General features: G+C 38.6%; 1 protein-coding gene across 12 annotated transcripts in view; it reads right to left on the bottom strand.

The window, feature by feature from the left end:
• Positions 1-6,797: 6,797 nt before the first annotated feature.
• BLTP1 (bridge-like lipid transfer protein family member 1) overlaps positions 6,798-18,269 on the bottom strand; it is a 191,708-nt gene continuing 180,236 nt past the window's right edge. For all 12 annotated transcript variants that reach the window (XM_079153382.1, XM_079153390.1, XM_079153387.1 and 9 more), the window contains 10 exons: positions 17,968-18,118; positions 17,449-17,606; positions 17,129-17,321; positions 16,473-16,690; positions 13,881-14,132; positions 12,953-13,156; positions 11,843-12,037; positions 11,283-11,417; positions 8,836-8,998; positions 6,798-7,253 (listed from right to left, as the gene is read on the bottom strand). In XM_079153382.1, coding sequence (XP_079009508.1) covers positions 7,037-7,253; positions 8,836-8,998; positions 11,283-11,417; positions 11,843-12,037; positions 12,953-13,156; positions 13,881-14,132; positions 16,473-16,690; positions 17,129-17,321; positions 17,449-17,606; positions 17,968-18,118 — 1,886 coding nt within the window. In that variant the 3' untranslated portion in view covers positions 6,798-7,036. The remainder of the gene's footprint in view (positions 7,254-8,835; positions 8,999-11,282; positions 11,418-11,842; positions 12,038-12,952; positions 13,157-13,880; positions 14,133-16,472; positions 16,691-17,128; positions 17,322-17,448; positions 17,607-17,967; positions 18,119-18,269) is intronic.

The raw sequence follows: 18,269 nt of genomic DNA, 5'->3' as shown, positions 1-18,269 counted from the left end.
CCGGCCCCCGTGGGGCCGCGTCGACGCCTGGGCGAGGGCGCCTCTGCTGCCCAGGACGCGGCGGTGCGCGTGTTGGGCGTCTGGGCTCCGCCTGGACATTTCCGCACGGCCAGGCGCGGGCGCCCTGCGTTCTCCCCAGTTGCGCTGGAGCAGGCGCCTGGGCCTGTGCGGCCTTCCAGAACTCGCGCTGCCGACCCCACCTGGGCTTTGCTGGCGGCAGCGAAGGCAGGTGCACATGGCCTTAGCATCAGGTGACACGCGGGGACAGGTGCCCCACAGCGGCCGGCCTTAATATCAGGGTGAGAAACCCAGTGTGGATTTTTAATTCTTTGCTGTCATTAAAGTTGCAAGAGAATCTAAGGGACGCAGTACCTGAAAATTGTTGCAAATATTTTTAATAAACCACCGTCTTAAGTTTCTGCATGTAACTAAGAAAGAATTCAAATTGAGTGACATTGTTAAAACAAAATTTCAGTGACCATTGTCATGAATTACGCCATCAACATAGGCCAAATATTTGTCTTTCTATAATGTTAGAATTTGTTGATAACAAAATCACAAGCTATGCCACTTCACCAGTCATTATTCACCAAGTACTCATGAGTCACCTGATAAACTGGGCAGTTACGAGCACTTTTATTCTAATCTTAATTTAAAATATCTTTAACACTTAAGTCGAACATCATAGGTCACACAATGATATGCTGAGGTCACTGAAAGACTAAGAGTTAAACTGACCTCAGGGTTACAGGGTGCAGTGCCAAGAGCACAGGCAGAGAACAGGTATGGATGCAGAGTGTTGTGGTCAGATAAAGGTTTTAAAGAACCAGTTCCATAGTTGTCAAAATGAGAGTCCAGATGGTTCACAGTTCCAGGGTGTTGGCTCGAGGTGTCAGCTTGGAATAGGCTTTGCATTGTGTCTTAGGCAAGAGTAACAGCGCTGAGCTGAAACCTGGGGACAGGAATTCAGAGGTTTCTCTGTGGTGATTTTCTTGGGCAAGGCTCATGAGTGACCAGGTGACAGGGTCAGGCTACCATTGTGTCCATTTTTGGGGGTCTCCTTTTATGCTTGTTGGATGAGGATGCTTCATCTAGTGAGGTTGATAAGCTCCTATCTGATGTTCTTGACTTGATTTGGGAGGACCGTGTGTACAGGTGCTCCTGATTTAGTTTGATAAGTTGGCACAAATGAGCTGTAAGGTTATGCTGGGCAGATGATTTTTTACTTGTACAAACAAGGCAAAAGTCATTCTGCCTTGGCACTTAGCGTGCTAAGATATGTAGGGATGGCATATTTGGAGGACTGCTTTTTGAATGTGCTTGGATTGATTTATAGCAAACTACTGCTTTACAAAATGGAACTGGGGGTTAGGCGCAGCCTGAAAACTAGTTATACATACCATGGAGCAACAACTCCGAGTAGGCACAGCTTGCTCTGTGGCCAGACGGGCTTTCAGCGTGCCGCGGCACAAACATCTACTCTTTAAAAAAGATGGAGGTTTCTCAAGAGTTAAATTCTTTCTTAAAAAAGAAGAAAAGGGCAATAAAATTGAGGGTAGTTTACCTCATTGCAGCAAGAACTAACATCCATCCACAAAGATGTGCCGAAATTGGAAACAAAAAAAATCTCATACCTCCCATCCTGGAATGCATTTTCAATAAGTGTATTTTTCTTTAGTGATTATCAAGATGTGTTGATTATGTAGCTTTGATCAAGAGCCCACTAATAACTAACAATCCAGGTTTTTTCTTAACATTTAGAGACTGGGTGTATAGGAAATTAAAAAGTTCAAGTGTTTCCAAGAAGTATAAAGATGATGAATAAAACTTCTAAGTACAGAGATGTGATTACATTGGGATCAACTGTGAGAGGAGACATGAAATGGAAATAGAAGCACAAGGAATTAAAGTACTAAGGTCAAAATTATGTATATGTAAGTTTGAAAAACTTTAGGTTTATGGAACAGTTGTGAAGATGGCCAAGTTCATTTCCAGTTCCCCGTAGGGTATCTTTCATAATCATGGCACATTTATCAAAACTAAGGCATTAACATTGGTATACTGCTACTAACTATGTAACATGTTTAATTTGAATTTCACACATTTTCCAGCTACATCTGTTAGTTGACAGCACTTAGGTGACCACATTGCATTCCTTAGTTCCCTGTGGTCTGAGATATTTCAGTTTTCCCTTGTTTTTTATGACTGACACTTTGAAAGTACTCAGGTATTTTATAGACTAGTCCTCATTCATTCCACAATATTTAATATGTATCTTTATAGAGTCAGGAGGCTAGAAGCTGGGAGTACAGGGTTGTTAAAAGAGTCCAGATTTTAAAGCTTACAATGTAATTACTTTGGTTAGAAAATAGCCAGCTTTTTGATTGGGCCACAGTGCTCACCAGCTCATGCATGCCCATCCCCAGACCCCAGTACACCACATACCTAGTGGAGGGGCCTTTTTGCTGTTTTGCTTCAGACACAAATAGCATGTTAAGATATGCTAGAGATGGCATATTTGGAGGACTGTTTTTTGTGCTTAAAAATTTCACACAGCCAATCTTAGTTGAGACTTGCCCAGTTTATGCTCTGTGACAGATGATCCACAATTTGCTTGGCAATCCTCAGTGAGTTAAAGGGTAAAGAAAAAACTTAGTTTAAGGTGTGTGATTTAAATGGTTCACGCTTCAGGACTACACTGAATGTTGCTTATGTACTGGTTTCAGTAAAACACTCAGATTTGATACCATATAAATATCACTGGATATTTATATGTGATATCCTGGATATGTGAAGTCCACCAGATTCCGAACCCTTTCTTCCCCTTATTTCTGAATACTGATGTCCGTAACCTAACACTGAATGGCCCAAACTGCATGTGGCTTGCAGGACACGTTGGCAGCTGTTGCACTGTAGTGCTACCGTCTCTCATACTCAGTGGGACTCTCTCTTGTCCCTTAGCCAGGAAAACGCAGGAAATGGCACACGATGGCTGTTGGGGTCTTAAGCCCCCTTGCTCTTCTCGACCAGCGACAAGGGAAGGGAGCACTCCCCAACAAGGCCAGACCGGGATAGGTAGGGCCGACTAACCGCCCGCACGCAGCCCTCTGGGCAGAGGACAATCAAACGCCTCAGGGAGACCAGTCACAGCAGGAACTCGTTTATTGAGGAAGTCACACAGCTTTTTATGAAGGGTGGAGGTTAGGCGGGAACCAATCAGCTTAAAGGTCAGCAAGGGTGGGGGGGACGGGCCACACAGGCGAGAGCCCCATAGGACTATATGGCAAGCACGAGCTGATCACGTTTGCGGAACTGTTGTTAACCAATCCCTGACCGTGGTCAAATTTATCGTCATTAACTATTGAAACCGCCTTTGAGGCCTTGATCTTGCTCACTCGCCAGGGAGTAAGGAGTCAGCCTGTTAGTTAACGTGTCATTAGTCCCAACAGATGGCGAGTTCATCTCAGCACATGACACCGTCATTAACCCAGATGCACAAGCCAAGACTCCAGGGGCGTGGCTGTGGTGAGGTAGCTAAGGACACCGCGCCAGAGGGAAGGTGGGGTGCCATTCTGTGGGCCAAGTCCTGTCATGGGAGAGGCCTTCTTTGTCTGAGGAATGGGTGCTCTTCCTAATTTCCTGGCCACATCCATCCATCTTCCTTTCTTTCCCCAGCTTCCGTTCCCTCAGCTAGTTCTGTTGGCCATTTCCACATGCCCTGAACGTGTCCATTTCTTCCCACTTCCATGGTGACCACCCCGTCCAAGCAACTGTCACTTTTGCTGGAACTTGTACAATAGTCTGCTCACAGGTCTCCTGCTTCCCACTCGTTTCTCTTAGCCAACCATAAACCATTTTCAATTTTTCTTTCAGAAGAGTCTAATAAAAATTACATTACTTAGAGAAAGAAGTGGATGAAGATACAAATAAAGTGGGAGGCAGTGTTAGATCATGGTTTATTTGGGTTTTTGGAGTTAGCATAGTGTTAGGCTTGGCTGTTTATTCATTTATTTCCCATTTACTAATTTATCCAACCAATATACTGACTAGTATGGCCTCTGTTTATTCTTCTTGGTGCTTTTTTAACAGCACTTTGTTCCAAAAAAATGCCTTCCCAAATCTGTTAGGTGAGAGCTTTCCTAAGGATTTGCTACAAGTCATCAGCTGAACAAGATGTTGGAACATAAGTGCAAAGCCTTTCCTGGTCTTGATGCTTAACTCTGACCTAAATAGGTACTACAGACAAAATTCCCTAAAGTCAAACTTTTGAGTACTGATCCACTGAGGATGGTCCCTCAGGTTTAGCTCTAAGCCTGAAACCCCAAAAGAAAAAAATTAGAAATTTTCTCTAATGAATTCAGTGAGCTTGATGAGTATCTAGCTCTCATTGTGCAGAGAGCACAAGCAATCTGGGCATGCTACCATCATTCTGTCATACAAAATGCCCAGTCCACCCAAGTGGCCGGGTTTCCCCTTTTGAATGTTGGAAAACACCACTCCACAGAGAAGATGGAGAGGTGACTTAAAAGCAGTTCTATGGGGAAGGAAAAATAACAATGAGTCAAACATCATTTCCCTATGTAAATGTATGATTACACAAACGGTATGCCTCTACTTCATGTATGACCAGAGAAACAAATTGTACCCCATTTGTTTACAAAAAAAAAAAGCAGTTCTATGAAACTGGGTCATGGACCGAGGGCACTCCAGGACTTGTTCAGAGTTCTGACAAGTATAGAAATCGAGAGTGTGTCTTAGAAATTTTTATAGCAATTGACAGACTACTATTGAATCAAATAATAAAAATTTGAACTTGTATTATGTATGTTTTTTTCATTTTGAATAATTCTTAACTATATTTTACAAGATTATTGCTTTATGTCAGATTCTAAGTTTTAAAAATGGTTGTTCACTACAGATTACAAATCATAGCTCTCTAGTGACCCTAAAAGTATAATCTTTCCATATAGGAGCATTACATTATGGAAATTTTACAGATGACCTGGATGTATCATGTGATTTACTAGATAGAACAAGGTACATGATACTTAAAAATAATTTTAATGCACACCTGGAAACTATAATCTAGACAGCTGGATCTATGTTGCTTTTTGTATATAAATCTTAAGAGATCATCCTTGTTCTTTTTTAGAGTCACATACTATTCCACTGAATGGATGTGCCAGTATTTAACCTGTCTTCTTGATGGACATCTGAATAGTTTCCAACCATTTATTATAAAGAATACTGCCAAAAATATTCTTGTATAATTATTTCATACATATGCAAGTGTATCCAGTGAGACTGCTTTTATTAGGAGTTGATATGCCTTTGTGGTATTAACTGCTGTCCTTCATAGGGGTTGTACCAATTTACATTCCCAAAAGGACTGCACAAATGTGCTGGTTTTCTCAAAGCTCTACCAACAGTTGCAGGAATTTTGAATAGAGATTTCATATTTTTAATTTGGTGCTGGGGATTCAAACGTGCTAAGTATGTGCTATACAACTGAGCTACACCCTCAGCCCAACAGATTTATTTAGAATTGCTTTTCTCTTTTTATAGCACTTTAACAGTAAGTGCCAGAAATAGGATAAATTTATATTGTCATATTTTAGTGTCATACCAATAATATTAAAAGCCACAGGAAATTATCATTTAGAACTACTGGTATTCTGTTTCCCTGAAGCAAAGAATTAAAACCTAAAATGATACTCAGCACACTAATTTCTTTAACTGATCTCTAGTTTGTTTGATGAACTAACTTATTGGCAGTGTTTTCTTAGACCCTAGGTATAAGAGCCACTTCTCTGGTAAGTTTGATTAATGACGTCTTCTGGGACAAGCTGGGAGGATACAGACATCAGGAACAGGACAGTAAGATGATCTAGCATAAACAACAAAATTAGGGTGCTGACACTAGGGCTTTAGTTCTAGCTGAGTTACTAAATGGCTGTGTGATTCTAACCATCAAGTCTTCTTAATTCCCCTACTGAAACTTAACTACATTTGTGCTCTGGCCAAGTGCCTTGGCTCCTCTGGAGTTTGTATGAACCTGTCAGAGATGACGCTGTCTGCAAGGGTCTGCAAGGAGGCTTTCCTGAGGTGTCCCAGCTCTGGGGTCTGCAGTTCTAACATATACCTAATCTTAAAACTGACTTCACTGACTTAGCTAGAGTTCTAACCAACCTGAGTTACTGTCATTATACCTACCTTTAAGTGACTGGATATTGCCACTCTTTTAAATTCTTGTGTACTTTACATATAATATTCCTTCCACGTGCATGGAAGAATACATACAAACATACGTCAGGAACACAGTATGATAACAGTCATGAGCAGCTGGCTCTCACCACTGCATAGCACCTGCTGTCTCTGAAGCCTCTGCCAGGCCTTGATGACATCCTCCTTGAGCTAATTACTATAAGTATTAATCAGTCACCTATAAAAATATTTGATGACAATGACACAGGATAGACCTCTATTAATGATGAACTATCAAAGGTGAGAAAGATCCAAAATGGTTGTAGGCTGAAACCATTATTGTGACTTTATTACAATAATTACAAACAATATTTTAGTGGTAAACATCATAACACAATTATTCAAACTATATACATATAGATATTTATACAAGTCTACATTAAAAAAAGAAAAAAAGCAATTAATGCCCCCCCCATCACATTATCCACAAGATTTTTTTTCTAAAAGTAATGGCCAATAACAAGAAAATTCACAGTTATTCTGCAAATATTTTAAGGATGCAGGAAACATATTGCACATAATACAATTATAACTCCTAATGAGCAAATTTATATATTTTAATCTAGTTCCTCACAAAATTTACATTATCATGCAATACTTCACTGTACACAGAATAGTGGAACTAGAATAAACAGATTAACTTGCAAACTTTTAATACAATGGCCACAAAATTAGAATTATTTAAAATTATAATTTAAATTAAAAAAAATACACACTCCAGTGTAGTAAAACTTTGACACACTCAAATCTGTTCATGGATCAAGTGACTTTCCTAGTGTTCTTCTTTGTCTTTTCCTTTCTTTTCCTTTTCATCCTGTAGTGCAGTACCAAGCTTTTTGATAAGTACAGACAGAACCTTGTCCAGTGGGTCCATGACTCCTCTCTGAAGCCATTTAGGAATGGTGGTTCTGGCATGATGAAAGCCCAATTTTTGAAGAATGTAATCAACACCTACTGGATCAATCTTTCTTCCAGTCCAAGAAATTAATCTAAAATAATTATAAATGATCACTGTTAAGGAGTAAAATGCCCTAACATAGTCTTGATGGCAGGTCCAAGAGCATCACTGGGCCTCTGTAATATACTCGGCAAAATATTTGAGTAGGGGCATTTCAATAATCAAGCTTGCAATTCTGGATTTACTTTAATATTTGCATTTGAAAATGATTCATGTGTACAATCCTTGATTGCCTACTATAGCAAGTGTTCTCAGTCATCTTTAATGTTTAAAAGAGCAGTTGGTAAAAGATTTCACAAGCATGTGGCAAATTTAAAAACAGATTTTTTCCAATAGTTTTCTGCATTAGGACTTTTACCACATTTTAATAATGTTCCTGAGTGTTAAATAGTTTGGATCTGGAATATCCCCCAAAGGCTCACTGTATTAAAAGGGTTGGTCCCCAATGCAACAACGTCTGTCTCTGCTTCCTGACTGCGATGAGGTGGGCAGCTTTGCACTGCACAGCCTTGCTGCCATGAGGTTCTGCCTCAGCATCAGCCCATAAACAGCCAGCTAACTACGAACTAAAGAATCTGAAAACGTGAGCCAAAATTAAATCTTTCCTTTAAGTTGTTTTTCTTTGTTTTAGCCTTTTTGTTGCTGTGACAAAACAACTAAGGAAAAGTCAGTGACAAAAAGGTTAAAACACAAGTCATGCCAATGTTAAAGTTTCTCCTATCAGAGTGTTCTATTATTTGGTTACAACAGATTTTACTGAAAGGAAATTACTTATTCACAATAGTTTCTGCCTACACATAAAGATTCCATTATGTAACAGAAATTTTGTTACTTTGAATTGTTTTGTGGTATGAATATGCCTGAATAATAACTATATAAAATCTAAATCATTTTTTAGAATATTGTTCTGGGGTGGTATAGATGTTTTGGGGGGGATAGTTATAATTTGATTAACAAAACAGATGAGAGGAAAGGGAAAAATTTAGGAAAGATGTGAACCCATGAAGCAAGTGCCACTAGTGATATCAACTTACTATCATTTAAATTAGAAATTGCTTTCAAAATTTTGATATGAAAACAAGTTGATATAATTGGAACCATGACAACATGAGTCACTAAGGGAACCTATATCTGATAGCATTAAATTCAACATTCTGGGTCATGGTTTTGTACTGCTTAAATATGCAATTGGGACATCATGACATTGGGTTCTACTGCACTGTTACAACATATACCCAGTAAGAAACTGCAGTGATTCCTTAATGATGACCTATGCTTCGACTGCAGCTGTTCATGATAGCTACCTGAAACACCTGAAAACAATATCCTGATCTGAGGTGAGAAACAACAGCAACCATGGGAGGAGTTGTTCCCAAATGTCACACAGCACAATTAATAGCACCGAGCTTTCCTTAGTGTTTGCTGCCTGTGCTTTGCCCAGAAGCACTCAGGAAAGCAGGAATGAGGTGCTGGAGTCACCTTCAGAAGCTGAAGGTCACCGGTGACCAACTCCTCCATGTACGTTTGGTAACCATGTTTAACCTATGCTAGGTCAGCCTTTTTCCTCACAGTGCTGCCTTATGAAGGGTAAAGCACGTGCACCCGTTACTTGCCTGAGAGTGGGTTCCAGATGCCATGTGTTGCACATAAAATCTCTCCAGTCTACAGTGGTATAGGAGATGCTGTCCTCTCGGTCTTTGTCAGAACTGTCATCATGCATAATAATTGGGCTTTTCTGTCCTGGTCGAGTAGATAAAATCCGAGGTGGAAAGATGGCTGTAATGAAATGATAGGTTAATATTACAAATGTGCATCTCACAAATCATTGTAAATCCCCTAGGAACAGAAAAATTGGCTCCATCTCTGCGTTTATCTATGACCTTGACAAAGCCTCATTTAATCAAATTTCTTAAGAAGTAACATTTCAAGTGTATTGTAAACAAGGACCAGTTATAAATACTTCTTGGAGGAAAATGTCAGCAGCAATGGTGAAGCTGTTTATTTGACAGCAGGCACAGGCCACTGAGATGGTAGCTGCAGATTTCCTCAAGAGTGGTTGGTGATGGATGACTGTGTTTTACAGCTTGAGATATTCAAATACCACACAATAATTCCATAATTTCTGTATGTTAGTGTCTACATATAGATTTGAACAGTGGTACTATCCTAGGAGCTTTTCATGTAAGTAGTCTTTTCACTTTTTATGGTGAATGCTCAAGTTTTATAAAAGATTATAGATTTTAGATTGGCTGTCATAAATAAAATATGAATATAATCAAATCTGAGATAGGTAGCTTTTATATAATAAATACAGCATTTTCCTTGAGCACAAAATTCAAAACACAAATCACATTTAAAACAAAGCTGATTAGTTAGGTCATTTGATATGCATTATGCTGTTCCAGTTACACCTCTGTGAGGAATGAGCTGCAGGACCCTCTCCATCTGCCCACCCATGCAAGAACACAGGTGTCTTTAGTTACTGCCTATCTGTGCTTTTATTCTTTTTATTATTGGTGTTGGTTATAGGAATACTCTTGATGTTCTATAAACAGAGTGCTTCTGGTTTAGTCTTGGATGCTGTTCAGAGTTTTCTCAGGAACATTTATGCTTTTTTGGCCCAAACTAATTGCTTCTAGTTTGTAATAACAAAATATCCTCACAGGTATTAAAAGATATAATTGGAATTCCCATAGATAATAATACTGTTTTTGTAAATTTCCTTGATTCCCATTGAAATCATGTTTTACAACAGTTTAAATTAAAAGAAATTTTTGTTTTAGAAATACAGATAGTTCATGACAGACAAAGACCAACACAATATTTCATAAAAGGTCAAAAGGTTTCACATACCACCTGAAAGACTAAGTTTGTCAGGCTTTCAAATCTAGGTAGACTAGAAAGTAATTCTGAACTTCACAAGTTTAAAATAATCTGTTTTTTCTCTATGTAAAATTTAAGTACTAAGTCAGAGGAAACACAAAATGATTACCAGTGACTGGTGCATGTTCTGCTGCATGTGAAGACGGGAGCTGCATATGTACTGCTGCCTGTCATGTGATTTCAGTCATGTGACTTGAAGTTTTAACTAAGGTCTGACAGACTGCTTCCAAGAATCCTTGTTGATTTTACTCTTTTACTGAATTTTTGGCACATCATGACTGAATAGTAATGAAAGAGCAATTCAATCTATGCTATGTTAACTTTGCACTTTTAATGTGGTCTTTTTATTTCTGAAAAAGCTATAGGACAAATTTCATATAATTTCTTCATGAAAAAAAGCAACATTATAGTGTAACCTGAACAAATTACATTTATTCTGAGATATTTTTTAAAGAATCTGTTGTTTAACTATTGTATATATTCATATTTGAATTGTAACAATTGTACAATGAATATTGGATGAATAAATGACTATATATTTGAGAGAATTCTATATTACATTTCAAATTACCTCATTCTTTAAACACCTACAGGGTACTCTTAACATATCCAACCAACTCCACATAGATTTTAGGGTTACTATCCATAGTTTCTTCATGAGCAAATACTTAAGTTCCCAGTGAACAAGCCCATGTTAGCAAGTTCATGAAAACAAAACATCAGCACTGGAGTCCAAATAATTTGTTTATAAAGATATAATGTTCTCTGTTTTCCAAACAGATCTAATTCAATGCAGTTTTTCCAATTATATACATAACACATGCTGTTTTACTATGTAGTTGTTTCTTTTTAGTCATTTTACTTAAATCTGCATATTTCCTACTTTGCAAAAATCTCTTACAAGGCCTCACTTAAAATGTATATAAGATAATGTATAGGAAAACACTCTGCAAAGTAAAAAATATCATACAGTGTCAGATATGGTTAGAAAAAGAGTGCCTCATACTAGCAGATACTTAAGAGTCTGCCTGACAGTCTTGGTAATGCTGTTCACTGATATTTGGCAAGGAGATATATTCCACCCATTTAGCACTGGACCATGAAAATCCATATGAGTGGCATCAACAGCGGCCTTTCCTGCAGCTTGAAAGAAAAAAACAAAGAACATGCAGCTTACCTTTTTCTTTTTCTTTGAGATAGGCTGACACTAAATCATGGAGAAACATGATGAGCTCAGCATCCATGGTCACACAGATGTGGTCTGTGAACTCTGTCACCACGCTGCATTCCACTTTTGGCTTCAGGCTGGCATCTGCAGTGGTGAAGTTTCATTACAGTGAAAGACTCAGTGACATGAGTCCTCTTGCCTTTAATAATGAGGCAGCAAGTCCATGTGAATGTGCCCACTTGAAATGCAACTACAAATCACACACAGCCAGAAGGGTGGCCATCTACCAAGCACATTCCTGCTGTATGCCACCTGTTCCCCACAAGTCTTGTAATGAGGTCCAATTACTATTCCCCATTTCACTTGGGAGAAAAAGGCACACACAGGCTAAATAATTTATCAAGAAGACAGATTGCTGGTAAGAATATCAATCGATGTGACTTAAACAATCAATTTCATTAAAATTCTACTAATAATACCAAAATAACCTGTTAGAATACAGCAGTGGTTTGATATTCCTTCAGGGTTTTCTTACAACTTTAAAAACTAAAGATTGTTTCTCCACTCACCCTGTAATGAAGGTTCTTGTGGTTCTTGAACATGGATGGACTTAAAGTCAAGCTGCATCCTTGGTAATGCAAAGATAGTCTCTGTTTCATGGTTGTAGCTAGAACCTCCTCTAAATCCACTCAACAAACTAGAATTCTTCACAGTAGTGCTATTCTCCGTGTTATTAGCATCAACATTACGGAGCAAGTTTAGCTCTGTGCAGAACAGAAAGATAAAAGAGTCAAACTAACAGGTAATGATAAGCCTCTGACTTTCAGACACTAGAATGCCTGACTTTCAGACACTAGAAAATACAGAACTTTAATTATTTCAAAATTGAAAAGAACCAGGTTTAAAAATGCAGCTCTGTGTGTATGTGTGTGTATAAGAAATATATACGTATATATACAAGCAGGAAGCAGCTTGGAGATGTTGTCACCCATTTTTCCATAGAAATGGAATACAGAAATTGACAGTGGGGAAATGTCACAGGGGTCCACTTTATATTTTGAATACAGCCCTTGCTGCTTTGCCACTGCAACTTATTTTTAAAATGGACATGTTTCTCTCTCCTCTCTCCTTACTCCTCCCTAATCTCTCCCCATCCCTAATCTCAGGGGAAAGGTTACCTTTCTTCCTCATCTTAGGCAGATCTATCAGTCTGTGAGTACACATCCATCAAAGGAATGAAGTAATCCAGACTTTGGGGATGGCACCATAAGAGCTCAGAAATGACAAGCTCCCAAACTAACAAGTGAATTACAGCTCCAGACAGAGAACATGTGGAATGTAACCTTTGAATCACTCTTTAAAAGCCTCTTTAAAAAGTTCCCGCTAATAGGCAGACTCACAGCCTCTGGGAAGAAGTCCGTGTGTTTCTCCTTTGCTAGCAAAGCAATAAAACGTCTTTTTTCTTTTTCTCAACAAATAAATAAAATAAAACAACGTGAGCCCATGAAATGTTACACTACCAGGTTGGTGATTCATGCACCGAACAGTCACCATGTCAACAGGAATAAAAAGTGAGAACTGAGTAGAGAAATGAGAGCTCCATGTCCTCTTAGATTCTACACAGTCAACAAAGCCTCAACAGGAGAACCCAAGGGAACTCCCCAAGACAGCCCACTCACCTTCATTCCTGGTGGCTGTCACATAATGGAACCATTCTTTCACACTTGCTACTCCATGGGGTGGATTTTCATGGCGACGCCGTGTGATCTTGGTTATTGTTGCCATAGGACTTTCCAAAGCTCCACATGGTTTGGTAACCATGGTGTTATGGCCCAGATGAAAATCCAATGTTTGTACAATATATGTAGAATGATCACTAGAACCTAGAGCAAAAAAAAGGTAACTTTTTAAAAGTAACAAACTATATTTAGATTCAAGAAATAGTGGCCTTGCTATCTTGTGGCCTCAGAGCAACAGACTTAGTTATTAAATCATACATAGGAAAGGCCATAAAAATGAAGAATAAATGAGAAAAAACACAAATAATCATTTTAGTTGCAACTGGATTTATTCTCAGTGAGATGAAGAGCATCAACCATTTTTTTTTTCCTCCTTTCATCCTTCAAATGGTTCATCCAGAAACCAGAGTAGAAAATCAAAGCCCAAAAGAACTGGGTTTTATCTCTGTAATTAGAGGTTAAAGCACACACTTCCCTGCAAATTTTATAATATAGTCTTGAATGCCCAAGAATTTCCTCACTCTACCACAATCTTGTTTTAATAAGGAATACTTATAATACATATTATCATGACTAAGGCTGCATATAGCAACACCAACTTTAGGAAACAGTTAAGACCCCCAAGATCAGAAATAAGTCCTTGACATGTCCCAGACTCACTGGTACATTGGCAGTGAACTCTTTAACGTTCCAGGTAAATGATAACATACAAAGATGGACTTCAGAAGTATCATAAAAATAGACAAAAGATTTGAGAATAGAAAAGTGCTTTGTTGTTTATAATCATATCAGAAGACAAAGTCAAGTCTGGAAAAGTATATAGGTAATACAGATGCACAGAAAAATACCAAAGTATGTGTCAGTTTACCATCTTCCCAGATTTTCTGCGCTTCAGTCCAAAAAGCAATATTTGGTTCTTCTAAATGAAAAAGGGCCCAGGATTTTGACCGGAAATTTGGACCATGAAAACAAGCCAGTGTCATATGATTTCCATGTAAGCTCATTGATCCTCCAAACTGCATTCCATCTTCTGGTAATGGGATCTGAAATAAGGATATGTGGCATCCTGATACCACCTTCAATACTCCAGGCCAATGTCGATGATGAGCTGCATCAAGCACTGCAAGAAAACCGAAGAACATTGATCTTGAATTGCCTCATGAGCATCCTGAATGGAAAAGGCAGGCAGCAGGTGGCCCCTTTCTACACATGAAAGTGACTCAGGTAGTGAATGAAAATACAACACATAGCCAACATTAAGCAATAGTAACAATAGTATGGGAAATGATGCAGAACGAGGACAGACAGAACTAAAGAAAGAACTTGCTAACAACAATTACAACTGATACTTCTGTAATGACTAATGATATATACACAGTGTTTGTGTGAAATTTTACATAATTCTCGCACAACTAGAATCACTCTGTAAACTCGGTATTTCATCCTGATCCTTCCAATGAAGTAACAGGAGAGTGGAGGATCAAGTGATCGTCAGTACTGCTGTTTACTCTTCTATGCCCTCCCTACTCGAAGTTATGTCAAAGGAGCAGGAGATTAGAAATGCAGATTATCCAGTCTTCTTCATGCCTACTGCTTCAGATCTGCATTGTAAAAAAGTGTTTTAGATGCAAATTAAAATCTGAGGTGCACAAAGCAGACACCAAATTCATACTTTCCACTTATTCTAGTGATGTCCTTTTTGCTTGTTCTCCACACCCTTCATATAGGATTTAGCCAGGGATCTTGTTACTGTATTTAACTGGTAGGTTTTCCTTAATCTTTTAAAACAATTACCTATACCTGATGACTGTTTTTCATAACATGAACATTTTGCAGATCATTCCCCAACTGGTATGTGCCTGGTAGCAAAACTAGTTTATAGGAAATATAGGGATTAGAGGACAATGTAAATGCAACCACAAGGAAGACACTGAAAAAAATCTAGAAATAGGGCATTCTGCAGGACAAGTAGCCATGTCCCTTCAACAAACTGGGTCACACAAAAAGCAACCATGCCAAATAAGAGAGTAAAGGAAGGTAAAAACCAGATCTAAACTGAGATCTTGGACTGGATATACTCACTTGGATAAAACACTTGTAAAAGGATTTTTTTAGGTCAGTCACAGAAATTTGAATGTGCTTTGAAAGCCAGAGGAGATACATAATTAGCAAAATGGAAAGTTGGAGATTGTTGACTAGAAAAGGGTAATACAATATTAATGTATATAGATACACAGAAAAATATCAAAGTATGTGTCTAAATTGTTCACAGTGTTGATTTTTGGGTAGAATGTGATGTTTTTATTTTTTGCTTGTAGTTTTCAGTTTTATTTTTTCAATGCTCATGTATTCTGTGATTAAAAGTTATAAAGTCACCCTACTTTGATTACTATTTATCCCTTCTACCACTGTTAGCGTAGTTAGAGTCACCGTCATCTCTTGCTTGGACTCATGCAGTGGCCTTCTTCGGGTGGAAGCAGGAGTATGCACGTAACAGTAGAAGCTACTGTAACCTCTCCTTACTGCCCCCTCCACGGCCTATGCAGTCTGTGCTCCACACAGGGCCAGAATGATGCTTTTAAAAGGCATATTTTAAGAAATGATAATAAATCTGTTCAAAACTCCAACATCTTCCCATGACTGAAAATCGTGTCTGTGGTCTACACCTCTGAATTCATGTCCAGGATTCTCCTCATTGCTCACAGGCACCTACCATGGTGCCTGACTTAATGATTCTCAGATAAGCCAAATCTGTTCCCACTACAGGAGCTTCAGGCCCTCCATGGACCCTGTGCCCAGAACTTCCCTCCTCCAGATCGCAGCTTCATTCTTTCACTCATATGCATTTGTACCAAAATTTCATCTCAGTAACGGCTTCCCTGATTGCCCATTCTAAAGTATGATATATCTTAGTATTTTCTATATCCTTCCCTTTATTCTTTTCTCAGCACTTCTCTCTACCTGAAATTATTTCATATTAATTATGGTCTGTCTCTCCCATTAGGATGTAAGCTTCATGAGGGCAAGGACTGTATGTACTATTAGATCTCCTGTGACTCAAACAGTACCTAAGCACATGGTTTTTTGTTTAATAAATATTTGCCTATTACTGAATTACTGAGTGAAAAATATTAACCTGCCTAATATGGGTTAATAAATCCAAACTCAGCTATTCCCAATTCATAGCCCATGTTCCAAACCAGAACATGACACTGTCATAAACAGTACTCAGCCCTGCAGATGAGCTGTGTCAGGAAAAGGAGACAATAATGATGAATGACTTCTCAAGTGACCTCTGACTCCTGGCAGGTAGGAAGTTAGTCTCTTTCTGAGTGAATGGGATAAAGAGATACAGGATACATCCCAAGTATGGCTTATACATTATTACTATTTTAAATTAAGGATACAATACATTTAGTGAAAGATAAAGCATACACAAAGGATTAATTCTAATTCTTACATTGTTCTTGTGAACTTTTCTCTAGGTTGTTAGTCACTGTCTTTGGTGGAAGATAAGGAACTGGTCCCCAAGTAGACAGAGCTCGTTTGCTGGTGTCAAACTGTTGTGTGAAAAATTCCTGGAGCTTCATGCCTATTTTTATCAGGTCTGGTGTTGTTGATCTTGATATCATTACTTGGAAAATATCCCACTTCAAATCTCCATGGACAAAAATCTCACTAGAGCATAAAACAGAATCTTTATCATATATCCCAGAGAAGATACTTAAAAGCACAAGAAAAATTCTCTTTCCCATCCAACTTTTTCATTTGTATTGGTTGCATAATATAAAATTATTTTGCAGGAAAAATAAAGTGCTTGTGTTTTTTCTCACTGGGTGAAAAAATAATAACATTAAGAACTGTCACAAAAAGGTCCAGAGCTGGGTATGGTAGTGCACACCTATAATCCCAGGAGTTCAGGAGGCTGAGGCAGGAGGATTGTAAGTTCAAAGCCAGCTTCAACAACTGAGTGAGGCCCTAAGCAGCTTAGCAAGACCCTGTCTCAAAAAATAAAAAGGGGTGGGGATGTGGCTCAGTGGTTAAGTGCCACTGGATTCAATCCCCAGTACAAAAAAAAAAAAAAAAAAAAGTGTCCAGAGAGCAATGTCTTAGTACCTTTTATCAGTCATGCTTGAGTCCAGTGTGTTATACAGATTTACTTTCCATTCGTCCTGAAGCTTAAGGTCAGCATTGCTGAAGATGCCCATGAGGATACTTGAGCCCATGTAATCAACACGGGCTTCAGTGGAACCCATGGTAATCTGAATTTTGTGGCTGGGTTGCTGATTTGGATGTTCAGAAATATGAGCTAAAATAAAAACAGTAATTACTTTCCACAGAAACATCTATGGAAAAACAGCAAAATTAATTTTCAAAAAGCATTTTCAATGTAATTTTTGAAGATATGCTACATGAGTTGTCAAACTTCAACATACCAACCATCTCCAAAGCATTGACGTCGATGGTCCCTCCAACTACCCCTCCTTTAGAATCTAACTGTGATCTCCCCAGCCCAACAGACATGCTGATCTCTCGATCGCGATTGCTTCCCACTGACAGACGACCCTGGCTCTTCAAACCACTAGTTGTCCAACTGGAAAAAGGGAAAAGTGTTATTAGAGAGATGGCTGCCAATTTGGTGATTTAAAATAGGAGTTAGATTACTTAAATAAAAGGTAAATTTGACAATGAAACAATAGTTCTTAAACTTTGTGGAAACAGTGATGATGAAGCTTTCTTCCTAGGTAGGAATTGACTTTGATTTCCTTAAGAACAGGTTTCATGCTGTTTTACACTCTGATATCCTTACCATAAAGTCATTTCCAGTATGAAAACATTTGTATCTCTAGTTGCTATCTTTACTATCTCAAACACTTCAGCATTAGAAAGTGTGGAATGGTCTTAGTGTGAGAAAAAACACAAATGATGACTGCATTTTTCACTGGATTGCTTACGTTGTATTTCCCATTACATTACTCATGTTCATCTGCACGTTCAGTTGTTTCAGGTTGATGGCAAACACAACAAGTGTCTCCCATGGGGTCCCTTGCTGGCTTGCTGCTTTGTTTGATTTGTTAACAGGAGTTGATGTTTTTGAAAGTGAATCTGAAGACAGAAAAATGAAACACATGTTCACTCCCATACGTGCCAGGTCTATTACAAAGCAGAACCACTCTCATCTCCATAACCCAGAGGTAAAAATGTAACATTCCTGTGCTGAAACCTAATGGGTATTAGCTGTCACACTGCCTGTACA

The sequence above is a fragment of the Sciurus vulgaris genome (assembly GCF_902686455.1).
Source record: "Sciurus vulgaris genome assembly, chromosome: 9".
NCBI classification, from domain to species: Eukaryota; Metazoa; Chordata; class Mammalia; order Rodentia; family Sciuridae; genus Sciurus; species Sciurus vulgaris.
Note: the sequence above shows the minus strand (reverse complement) of the source record. Positions and strands in the feature narration are given on the sequence as shown.